This window comes from Hemibagrus wyckioides, linkage group LG20, assembly GCF_019097595.1.
Source record: "Hemibagrus wyckioides isolate EC202008001 linkage group LG20, SWU_Hwy_1.0, whole genome shotgun sequence".
In the NCBI taxonomy this organism is placed as follows: Eukaryota; Metazoa; Chordata; class Actinopteri; order Siluriformes; family Bagridae; genus Hemibagrus; species Hemibagrus wyckioides.
This window is the reverse complement of record NC_080729.1, coordinates 2797309-2809416: the sequence shown is the minus strand read 5'-3', so window position 1 is coordinate 2809416 and position 12108 is coordinate 2797309. Positions and strand designations below refer to the sequence as shown.

At 38.2% G+C, this 12108-nt stretch overlaps 1 protein-coding gene across 1 annotated transcript in view; it reads left to right on the top strand.

Moving 5' to 3' along the window:
* Positions 1–12108, top strand: part of cdh7a (cadherin 7a) — a 105152-nt gene that overhangs the window by 32646 nt on the left and 60398 nt on the right. Inside the window, exon 3 of the mRNA XM_058419012.1 lies at positions 4472–4766. Within this exon, the coding sequence (XP_058274995.1) occupies positions 4472–4766 (295 nt within the window). The remainder of the gene's footprint in view (positions 1–4471; positions 4767–12108) is intronic.

Here is a 12108-nt window from a genome sequence, read left to right as displayed (position 1 = left end):
ACACACACACACACACAATGTTAGCTACCTGTATACATTTTATTTAATGATCAAATTGTATAGCAGAATAATAGCATATAAACACACTTACCTTTTTATAGGGACTTCGCAGAACTGATTAGAACGTCTCTTGAGATATTGTAGAGCGGGTCGCTCTTCCATTCTATTCAGTAGGACTTTCTATATTTAGGCCACTTTGGCATGATGATGATAAAACACTTACAGCTTTGCTAATAACTTTGTGATATCGGCTTAACGGGTACAACGATTCCAACAACCCGCTGGATCGAAGTCTGATTGGACAGGACTCTCCTCAACCTTATTGGCTAAACTGAATCATATTAATCAAAAGATCAACATTACATATTATACTTTATTATAAAGTTCGTTTGAATGGAAAATTAATAATATATCATGTTTATAGTCAACAATAAAAACCCGCCAGTTGCACCAAAAACCAGCCCAAATTTTATCAACCCCGCCCCAATGCATTTTTTCCCAGTTAGACTTGGCCCAATTAGGCGAGAATCTGGCAACACTGGGTGTGTGTGAGGTTTCGACTCGTAGGCGTGTCAGCGATTGTGATGATGATGATGACAATGATGAAGATGATGAATGTCATGTTGAAATTTGATCAACTTTTCTGAATACGTCTCCCGAATTTCGCAAACCTATCCTGAGGCGTCGTTTCGTTAATGAGTTAATATTACGAGTAAGCATGTAGTTGTGATGTCATAACTCTCTGAGAATAATAATAACGATAATATGAGATTGATCACTGTTCACAGATTTCTATCGTGTTTTTGCTAACCGAAGCATACTTATATCATTCACACACACACACACACACACACACACACATTAGTCATGCCGATTCTTGCCGTAGCACCTACACGGCACCAATTGCCGAATTAGAGTCGTAAAGCAGCTCCGACTGTAACGGCGCGCCGTAATCATTTCACAAAATGAAAATTTCACATCAGACAGCATGTGAAACTCAGAGTTTAACTAAACAGCTCTTTCTCATGCTGTTATTAGACGCATTAAATCACTGAAGCTCGTGGCCAACAGATCCTCGCTTTACACTAATTAGACTCAGCTGTCATAAAGAAGCTCATCCTCGGGAAAAAAAACTTACACTTTCCATCCAGCTGCTGTAATATTTTGACTGATTTTTATATTGAAGATTATTTTTTTTATTTAACCATCAGTTTGATGAGTAGAAAATCCATGTGAATGTGTTTTGGTTTTGGATTTGGTCTTGGCGCCACCCCCTTTGTCCTGTCATTGGTCTATTACTTGTGTTTCTTGTTTGTCCCTAATTCATTTGAGGGCTGAAACTCTTTCTGTGAGCTCTGCAATAATGATCCCGCCCTTTACAGCTATAACAGCTTCAACTCTTCTGGGAAGGCTTTCCACAAGGTTTAGGAGTGTGTTTATGGGAATTTTTGACCATTCCTCTAGAAGCACATTTGTGAGGTCAAGCACTGATGATGGACGAGAAGGTCTGTCTCACAGTCTCCGCTCTAATTCATCCCAAAGGTGTTCTATGGGGTTGAGGTCAGGACTCTGTGCAGGCCAGTCAAGTTCCTCCACACCAAACTCACTCATCCATGTCTTTATGGACCTTGCTTTGGTCACTGGTGTACAGTCATGTTGGAACAGGAAGGGGTCATCCCCAAACTGTTCCCACAAAGTTGGGAGCATGAAGTTGTCCAAAATGTCTTGGTATGAAGCTGAAGCATTAAGAGTTAACGTAGCCAAAGAAAAAGGCGACATCTGAGATTGTTTCTGTTTTATTTTAGAATGAATGAAACATCACACATTTTAATGTGGAAAGATCATAAGACATGTTAGTTCCTGATGTCACCATTGTTTCTTCACCAATATCTCTCTCTCTCTCTCTCTCTCTCTCTCTCGCTCTCTCAGTATACTATATCAAAGAACTTCCCTTTCATTTATTTCTAGAAAATAAAATAACACCTTTTTTTCTACATGACTATAAACTACCTGTAGCTGATGCTACAATAACACCTTTAATCAGCTTGCAGGATTTTCAGATTTTTGTTTCTTTCTCCTGTTAATGAGCTCCCAGTGTAGGCGGTACAGAGAAGTCGAGAGATTTCTCCAGAACGTTTATCTTTCATGATTTGGAACGTGAGTACACATGATGAAGGGGAAAAAATAACGCTAAGTAGTCGTAGTGAACGAACAGGACGCTGATTAAACATGGCTGCGTGTGAAAGCGTCCTTTCGCTTGGAGAGATCTGTAAACAAGTGCGAGGTCCTTTCCATGAGCTCCATATTTGCGGTTTGGGTTTCTTCATGAGAGAAGAAAAAAAGCTTGCCAGCTCAAATGGAGGAATAAACAAGTCAATAAAACGTGTGCGTTTAACAGAGAGAAGCGAAAAGAACCCGAGCTGCAGCAGTTCCTTATTAGTCAACTGTTGAGTCTGTAAAGTGTGAGTAATGGTCATTAAAGGATTTCTGTACAATTCAGCAGAAAACAAAAGGGACTCGCAGGCAGCATTTTTTAAAATATAATTCTCACACAAAGATGCCTGTGAGAATAAGCGGGGGAAAAAAAGGAGGCTTCAGAATAGATTTTTGTGGCTCCAGAAATATGGAACGAACGCTAAGAAAAAATTTATTGTGTTTATAATAAAGTCACTGAGGTTTTTTCTCGGCTTGACGACTCCACTCACCCTTTACACCGGAACTCTAAAGGGTTTCTAAAGGATAAAAACAAGTCAAAGACACAAATATCACAAATTAATGATCATAACAATAAAAAGAGCTGAAATATATGACGTCTTTAGTCCCTCGAATCATTTGAGTCGGTTCATTTAAACGATTCATTCAGATTTGTTTAGGACAGCACAGGTCTGACTGAGCAAATCTTCATGTTAAGCAAAAGATTCAATGTGTCAAATACTGAGCTAGTGAACAAAAGATAAATGAAGCTCAATCTTGAGTGAAAGATTCCCGAATTTAAACATTAAGGAGTGAATCACAAGCATGACCTAACTGATTCACTGAATCAAACCCTGATCAGTTAAAAGAGCGAGGAGTGAATCACGATCATGACCCAACTGATTCACTGAATCAGACCCCTATCCGTTGAACGAGCAAGGAGTGAATCTTGATTATGGCTAAAATGATTCACTGAATCAAACCCCAGTCTGTTAAATGATCGGGGAATGAATCACGATCATGACTCAGATGTTTCATTGAATCAAACCTTGATCTGTTAAATGAACGAGGAGTGAATCTTAATCATGACTAAAATGATTCACTGAATCAAACTCTGATCCGTTAAACGAGCAATGAGTGAATATAAATCGTCACTAAAATGATTTACTGAATCAAACCATGCTTTGTTGAATGAGTGAGAAGTGAATCTTGATCATGACCCATATGATTCACTGAATCAAACCTTGATTTGTTGAATGAGTGAAGAGTGAATCTTGATCATGACTAAAATGATTCACTGAATCAAACCCTGATTTGTTAAATGAGTGAGAAGTGAATCTTAATCATGACCCAAATGATTCACTGAATCAAACCTTGATTTGTTGAATGAGCGAAGAATGAATCTTGATCATGACTAAAATGATTCACTGAATCAAATCCTGATCTGTTAAATGAGTGAGAAGTGAATCTTAATCATGACCCAAATGATTCACTGAATCAAACCTTGATTTGTTGAATGAGCGAAGAGTGAATCTTGAACATGACTAAAATGATTCATTGAATCAAACCCCAGTCCGCTGAATGAGCAAGGAGTGAATCTAAATCATGACTAAAATGATTCACTGAGTCAAACATCAATTTGCTAAACCACACATTTTGAGTCATAACCGAAAAGATTTACTAATTGAGGCACTGAACTGCTGAATTAAAAAGGAACGAATCTCAGACATGCACAAATAGATTCACTGAATCAAACAGGATTATTCAGTGAATTAGTCAGGAGCAAATCTCAGTCATGGCTGAAAGATTCACTGAGTCAAACACTGATCTGTAGCACAAGAGAGGACAGAATCTCCACCTTCAGCAAAATGATTCACTGAATCAAATGCTGCTGAGACCTGCTGAGTGAAAAAGAAATGAATCTCGATTGAATCGAAAAGATGATTCACCGACTCAAGAGACTCAAGTCACGTTCGGTATACGCGTTGCTAATACGACTTATTACGACGATCCAGGAATGTTTAGAAAAACACAAAATGATAAATATATTAAAGAAGAATATGTATAGCTACGAAGGCATTCAGAAGTTTTACTGATTCGTTCACCTTACTGACTCATTCAGAAAGACTGAGTCTTATTTTGTAGAGTGGTTGTGTAATTGACAAACACGTACATACGATCTGTAGACGAAGTGGTAAACAAAAACAGGCCCTACATCCCTGAGCTCCCTTTCTGCATCACTAATGATCTCCTTCATTTTCTCTCTCCTCCGTTGTAGCTTCACTCAGACGTGGATAAAGGTGAAGGCAGGATAAAGTATGTCCTCAACGGTGAAGGAGCCACCACCATTTTCACCATCGACGAGAACACAGGCGACATCCATGCCACCAAACGGCTGGACCGCGAGGAGCAAGCCTACTACACACTCCGCGCTCAGGCCCGCGACCGCGCCACCAACCTGCCCGTCGAACCCGAGTCCGAATTCGTCATCAAGGTCCAGGACATCAACGACAACGAGCCTCGCTTCCCAGACGGACCGTACCAAGCTCAAGTGCCTGAAATGTCTCCAGTGGGTGAGTGTTTAGAGAAATAAGTGTCCAAGTTACGTTTACTTTTATTCACCTGACTGAGGAGCTGAAGCTACTGGTTAAAGATGCAAATTTCCCAGAATTCCTCAATGGATAAGATTCCTGACCTTTAACTACACACACTTCCTCTAATCTTGAATTTCTTTTATTGTGCAGGGGCTAAATGAAAACATTTACATAGACTCCACCTTCTAATTTGCATATCCAACTAGCCCCACCCCAAATAATTCATGAAATTTTTACTTTACTCACTTATTTATTCAGCTATTATGAAGATTTCACATTTGTACACAAAGGTTTCAGGTATCCACTAACTAACCAATAACACACACACACACACACACACAAAGCATTAGCCATAAAGCATTCAAAATGCGAAAGAAACAAACAGAATAATCTAATTTCAGAAGACGATTAACTTGCAATGGAGTGCAGAGTAATAGAGCAGGCAATGAGGGTCAACATCTCCTGCATTGGGGCATGTGAAACACACACACACACACACACACACACACACATACACTGAGAGAGGAGAGCGCCGAAGATGAGCCGTGACTCATCTCTGCTGAGCGTCTAATGCCTCACTGTGATGTGCCTCTTAAAACCTTGATGAGTTTGACCTTGGTATCGACTTCCTGTTCAAGTACACAGGTAAAGCGCAAACTCGTGTTTGTGGAATATTCTAGAAAGCAGAAGCTTATTAACTTTTCTATCTGAAAATAAGCTCTCTTACAGTTCTATTCAGTTCGCCATCGATGCGAATTGTTTGTAGGTCTGCTAAGCGGCGCTGCGTTTCCGCGACTCGAACACAACGCTGCCTTTAACACGCGCTCATCCACATTCTTTCACGGCTCAGAAGTGGCCACTCGAAGGAAGCACAAGGAGATTTTTCAGTCCCTCGGGAGGAAGAGCGGCGCAGCTGAAGTGAAGAATTGCCCCGTATGTTCTCGCTAAACTGCACTGGGTTTATCTGAGAAATATCAGAACGTACAGACGAGCCGAATAAAGCTTTTATTCTTTTAACTCTCACTTACACAGAAGAGCTTCGTCCTCGGTTTTTTCTGACCCTTCGCTTGACTCGAGCCTGGAAAGGAACAGAGAGGGATTTTCTTCATTAAATTAATGAGGCTGTGTTTGAAAAAAAGATTTTCAGTGATTTTATTTATATTTGCTTACATATAAGTAGTCATTCATGATGCAGCTGATTTACACTTAGCCACGCCCACAAAACTCCATATTAGGCTGAGCTTACAAAAATAAAATAAAAAAAGCAAGAAATACGGTGCGAGTGTTGCAATAAATGTTTATATATATGTATAAATGTATAAATGTTTAATAAATGTTTTTTAAAACAAATGAACAATAATTTTTCTTCAAATTTGTGAAGTTTTAATTTCGTTCTAATTGGATTTCTTTTCACTTTATTTTTAAGCTTTATTTAAAAATCGAATGCAGCGTTATTATTTTTCCGCCGGTTTGCTCGTTATCATGTTTCGTGCATCAAAATACCATGATTTTTTTTTTTTTTGGTATTTTTGTAATGTCCCCCTCACCCGCTGCATCATAGGGTGCCATTACTTTTGTCCTGATCAAATATCTAGTCTTATTTGGGATCTATCATTTGGGATCGCTTTCTTCGTGTCATTGATTCCGATTCAGACTTGCTTTTGAATCTTGTGGATTGTTCAGTGTGGTTGATTCGTGATTCGTGAGTCATGATTCGTGATTCAAGGCTTTAAGGAAATACAGGCTGTATAAAAGAATGAAGGTGTTAAACGATGACTAAACTTTACCCATAAATAGTGAAAGAACAGACGATGTTTACACTCTGATTCCCGTTTGTTTGGCTCTGTTTAACCGTGCAGAGCGAATAAAAGCTGACAGTCAGGAGCGCGAGTCGACACGCTGTTTTATAAACGTAATTAACATGCTGCCCACCAGCAGCCATCCAGACCTGGGAGCAAAGCCATTAGCCTCTGCTGAAGCAGGCGACCCTGCTCTCACCCGCTGCTCCCGCAGATCAATTTAAAATCATTACGCCCGAGCACTGATGAATGGCTCTGATTAACGGGAGAATGATTAATTTAATTTGGTAATTAAGGAACAGGAGATTGTTTATGACTGCAGACCTTTCGTGGCACCTCGACACGTCGCCTGGACTCCCGGCGTGGAAATTCATAACAGATGCTTATGAGAGCAGTCCCTCACGCTCGGTCATTTTTCACACGCGACGCGTGTTATTAAGATGCTTAAAACATCATTGTCGGGCTCCTGAGCGCCTGATGTTTTCCGTCTTGCTGTTATTGAATTCCATTAGCCGCTGGAATTGAGCGGCGCTCGGATCAAACCGGGAACGTTAGCGTGAGCGAGCCGGTGAAGGAGAAATAGCATTATAGAGCTCACATTAGATTTGTACTGATTAGCTAATCATGCAGACAAAGCTGTACAACAGCCGGAAGATCGGATGTCATTCCGATCTCATCTAAAATCTGTAGGAATTCTGTGACTGATCTCTGGAGAAGTCAGGAGAGAAACGCTAGCTCCGGTCTCTCCAGCTGGTTTGTGAGTGAAGCTTAACTCGCGTTTTAGCAAAGAATTAATAAGCTTTATTAGTAACACTTCACTTAAGGCTATTAGCATCGACATAAGCCCTTCACGACTATTGATATAAGGCTACATAAGCATTGATTAAAATGTCAGGTGTCTAAATGGCCGGAATTTCATCAACAAACCGCGGTCATTTGTACCAACGCTTCACTAAAGGTCTGTATTTTTAGGAAAGATACATGAAACCTACATAAGCCCTTCATGATCGGTGACATAAGCATTTATTAAGTCATCAGCTGTCATAGTGCCTGTTTTTCAATATAAACCTCTGTGATAGTTTTTGATAACACTTTACTAAATCTCTATATGTTTAGAAAAAGTACATGACACCTACATAAGGCCTTCATGACCAGTGACATAAAGATACATAAGCATTTATTAACTCATCAGCTGTCATAATGCTTCCTTTTACCATATAAACCTCTGTGGAAGCTTGTGATATCACTTCACTAAATCTGTGCTAAATGTATGCTTATAAAAAAGTACGACACCTATATAAGGCCTTCATAACTACTGATATAAGGCTACATAAATTTATTAATACATTAACTATCGTAAAGGTTTTTTGGTAATTTGTTAAAAGTGCAATTTGTACAGTGCAGTAATTTGTAAAAAAAAAAAAAAAAAAACAACGCTTTAATTTTTTGTTTATAAAGATACATGAAATCTACATAAGCTCTTCATGATTAATGCCATAAGGCTACATAAGAATTTATTAATACACCAGAAGTCATAAAACCTGTTTAAATATAAATAAATAAATAAATAAATAAATAAATATGGCCATTTGTGTTCATCCTCATATTAAAATCTTGTTTTGATGGTGTTTAGAAAAGGTTTATTACACTTAAATAAACCCTTCATGACTGGAGACATAACACTACATAAGCAATTATAAACACATCAAATATTGTAATGGCTGTTTTATTAAATTAAACATTTTTTTCCTACACCTAATGGTGTAATTTGTAATAACACTCAGTATTTTTTAAAAAGGTACATGACACAAACCTTTCATGACTACAGAAATAAGGCTACATAAGCCTTCATAAAGGTATCAGCTATTGTAATGACTTTTATTTATTTAAATATTTTTTATACAACTAATTGTGTAATTTATAATAAAACTCAATATTTAAAAAAAAGGTACATTTCACTTACGTAAACCTTTCATGACGTGACGTAAGACTACATAAGCCTTCATAAAGGTATCAGCTATTGCAATGGCTGTTTTATTCATTTTAATATTTTTTTCCTAATGGTGTAATTTGTGATTACACTCAGTATTTTCAAAAAAAAGGTACATTACACTTAGACAAACCTCTCATGACTACAGCTATAAGCCTACATAAGCCTATATAAAGGTATCAAGTGTTATAATGGCTGCTTTTTAAAAAAAAAAAAAAAAAGAAACAAATAACAGTTTACTAAACGAGCTCTAAAGCTCTGTGTTTAGAAACGCTAATAAACCCTACATAAGCCCCTTATAACTACAGAGTCACTGTATTGTTATAAAGATGGGTTAAAAATAATAAAGTGATAATTGCACGTCCTCAGCGTGTGTGACGGTGATGATAAGCGTTAGTTTAAACCCACTGGAGTATTTTTATTACAGCATTTATCATTTTTTTTCAGTGAGCGTAATAAATGAAGTGGTGTAATTAATTTGGAGCGTAAATCCGCGCTACTTTAAGTAGAAACCTGCGGAAAAAATCTCTTATGAAAGGGAAAAAAGCACAAGATCGCTTAATCCTTTAATCCTGTTAAAATCAGCAGCTTTATAAATCACATCATCAGTTGCTTATAATCTACTCGTACAGCTGCTTCTCGAGTTTTATTTATTTATTTATTTGTTTATTTTTTTAATGATGCAGCTCAGGGTTTTAGCGTATGAGCTGAACCGATCAGATTTAAAAAACGGATCAGAATTGAAGCCTGATTTCCGAGCGATCATCAAAACCGCGACCTCAGTGAACTGTTTTAGGGTCGAATAAAAATCCCATGTGTGGCTGATGTAAAACCGACTCATTTGAAATCTCCCAAAACAAGAGTGGGAAAATAGACACTTTACATGAGAAAGAGTCGCGTTTTCGACTGATAAACTGTGAAAATGCTAAAAAATTTACCTCAGGAAATTGTGTTAAACTGTTTCTGGCAGTAGAATTGTAATTACTGAGGCAAATATTTACAGCATTCGCACAGTAACGTGTATTTTCTTGTTTGTTTTTCTCCCACCCACCTTAAGGAAAGGGCTGATGGGCTTTCCGTACTTTTCCACATACATCAAAACGATCACATGATTAGCTTTTGTTGCTAAGATTAAAATATGTACCTGAAAAAATCAGCGTTTTATAATCTAGAAGAATATCCAGAACAGAAATAACTATGTATAAGATACGAGGATATAAAGAAAAAAAGAAATATTTTCTTTGAAAAGTCGTTATCAAAACGTTTTATTATTTAAAAAGATCGGAACGTATGATGACAAAGTGATCATTAATTGAAGAAAAACAAACAAACAGGTTGCCAGGTTGTTCGTTTTCCTATTTTTTCTATGTTTGTTGTCATATCTGTGTTGGTCATGTTTCCGCCCCCAATTCTGTTGTTTCCTTGTTACCTGATTGTGTTCACCTGTATATTTGTATTAGAGTTGTATCGGTTTCCTGGCTTTTTTTCGTTGTCTGTTTTTGTTGACCTCTGCATGAAGTATTCGGTTAATCAACAACACCGTACGATAATACGCACTCGTGTCCAACCTCATCGTGTGACCATATTAGTGGCTAGTCTTTACACTTACAGGCAAAGTCATAGCAATGAATCGGTTACTAACCACGCTAACTCCCTAACCTCAAATTTAACTGCATATTCTAACCAATTAGCAGATTCGCAGTTTTCCATACACATTTGTGAGGATTTTAGCAATAGCTGCAGTACAAACATCCTCATTATCTCCAGAAGTCTCTCCTCCCCTGTGAGCTCTCTGCTCTTTTGTCCTGCTTGCTTTATATAACCAGAGTGTAAGGCCATTGTTTAGCGCCATGCATTAGTTAATAAGGAAGATACTGACGAGCTCCGGAATGTTCTAGATGAGAGGAATAAAATCTGATAGTAAGCAGTCCAGCGCAGCACATGCCGCAGGATTTCAGCTCCAGCCCAGATATATATATATATTTAAATATTTATATATATATATATATATATATATATATATATATATATATATATTTATATATATGTTTTCTCGCGGGTTTATTCCCAGCGGCGCTCTCCAGATGTTTGTGGTTTCAGATATGACACAAACCGGGCCTGTCCCCAAAGGTCTTATTTAGTCCTTTTTACGAGCAGACATGTTAAAGGGTAATCTGTGCTTCTCCCGAGGAGCACCGCAGCCAACGCTGGCCCATAAATCGTGCTCAAATGAAGGCTCGGCACTTTCCATTAAGACGCTTTACAGCTTAAATAAAATCTATCTGGGAATTATTATCCAGGCAGCCAGGCGATATTAAACTTGCCTTTTGCGGTCTCACACCCGAGCCAGACGTCTGCGCTCGGGTTTTAAAGGACGAGTTCTCCACAAGGGACATTTACATTCATCTGAAGAAAGCACGCTGTCGGGAAAAAGGAAGGTTAACGCTTCAGAGTCTAGAGGTTTAAAGTCACAACCTTCAGGTCGTTAGGATGTAAGCTGAACCTCGAAAACACCGAACACTCGTCTGATCATCTCGACTTGTGAACGGCACTGAAGCCAAAAACACATAGAACAAAAGGCGAATTTAAGAGTTTTTTTCATCTGGATTTAATTATTTCTGTCCTTGTGTGCTTTGTGACTTTGTCTCGGATGAATGCTGATTTCAGCGAACATGTGGAAACGTTCCGGGAAGAAAGAAGAAGAAAAAAAAGGCAGAATAAAATAAAATGCACGACACACAAGCATGTAGCCCACAGCCCAGATTTCTCCAGCCTTGACATATTCATCTACTTTCAGGGCTCAGTGGAGATTAAAGCACCTCACTCACACCTGCATGTATATATTAGATGTATTAGGAATTCTTTATGCCCGTCCTTTGTGCCGCGGCCTTGTCTGTGCGTCCTTGACTTTTTAAGCGTATTTAGCCATTTTAACGGCGAATTCGACAAAAATGGTCGCTTTTTATGAACCCTATTTGATCCGAAACAAGTTTGGTGGCTGTTGTTTGTTTCATGGATCTTGGAAAAGTGTAAATATGTGCAGTTTAAGACACACTGGGACTGATCTATTAGCGTGAACAACACTTCAGCGTGTAGCTTAACATAATACGTGATTCGGCGGCCATTTTGGACAAGAGTGTCTGGAAGATAAGCTGATTTTATTCTCATCTGTTTCCACTTCCCTGTGAAGTTTAATATCCTGATGTGCGTGATATTGTGTCTAGAACATTTAAAACACTGAGGAGTAAAACCCCGTGTGTCACGCTGTTAGAGGAAAGTAATCCACAGCAGGACGGTGTGATGAAACTGAGACACAGATTATTTTCAGCTCGCTGTCTGTTTCTCTTAAACGCCAGTCAAGAAGTTGCTGACGAGTACAAGTTTTATTAAAGAATGGAATTTTATACTGAAGCACGATCCTGTTATCACTTAGCTTGATCTTATGTTACGTTACATTATGTTGATATTATATTGATATTATACTACATTACGTTATGGATCTTCACGTTACGTTACATTAAATAATTGATCT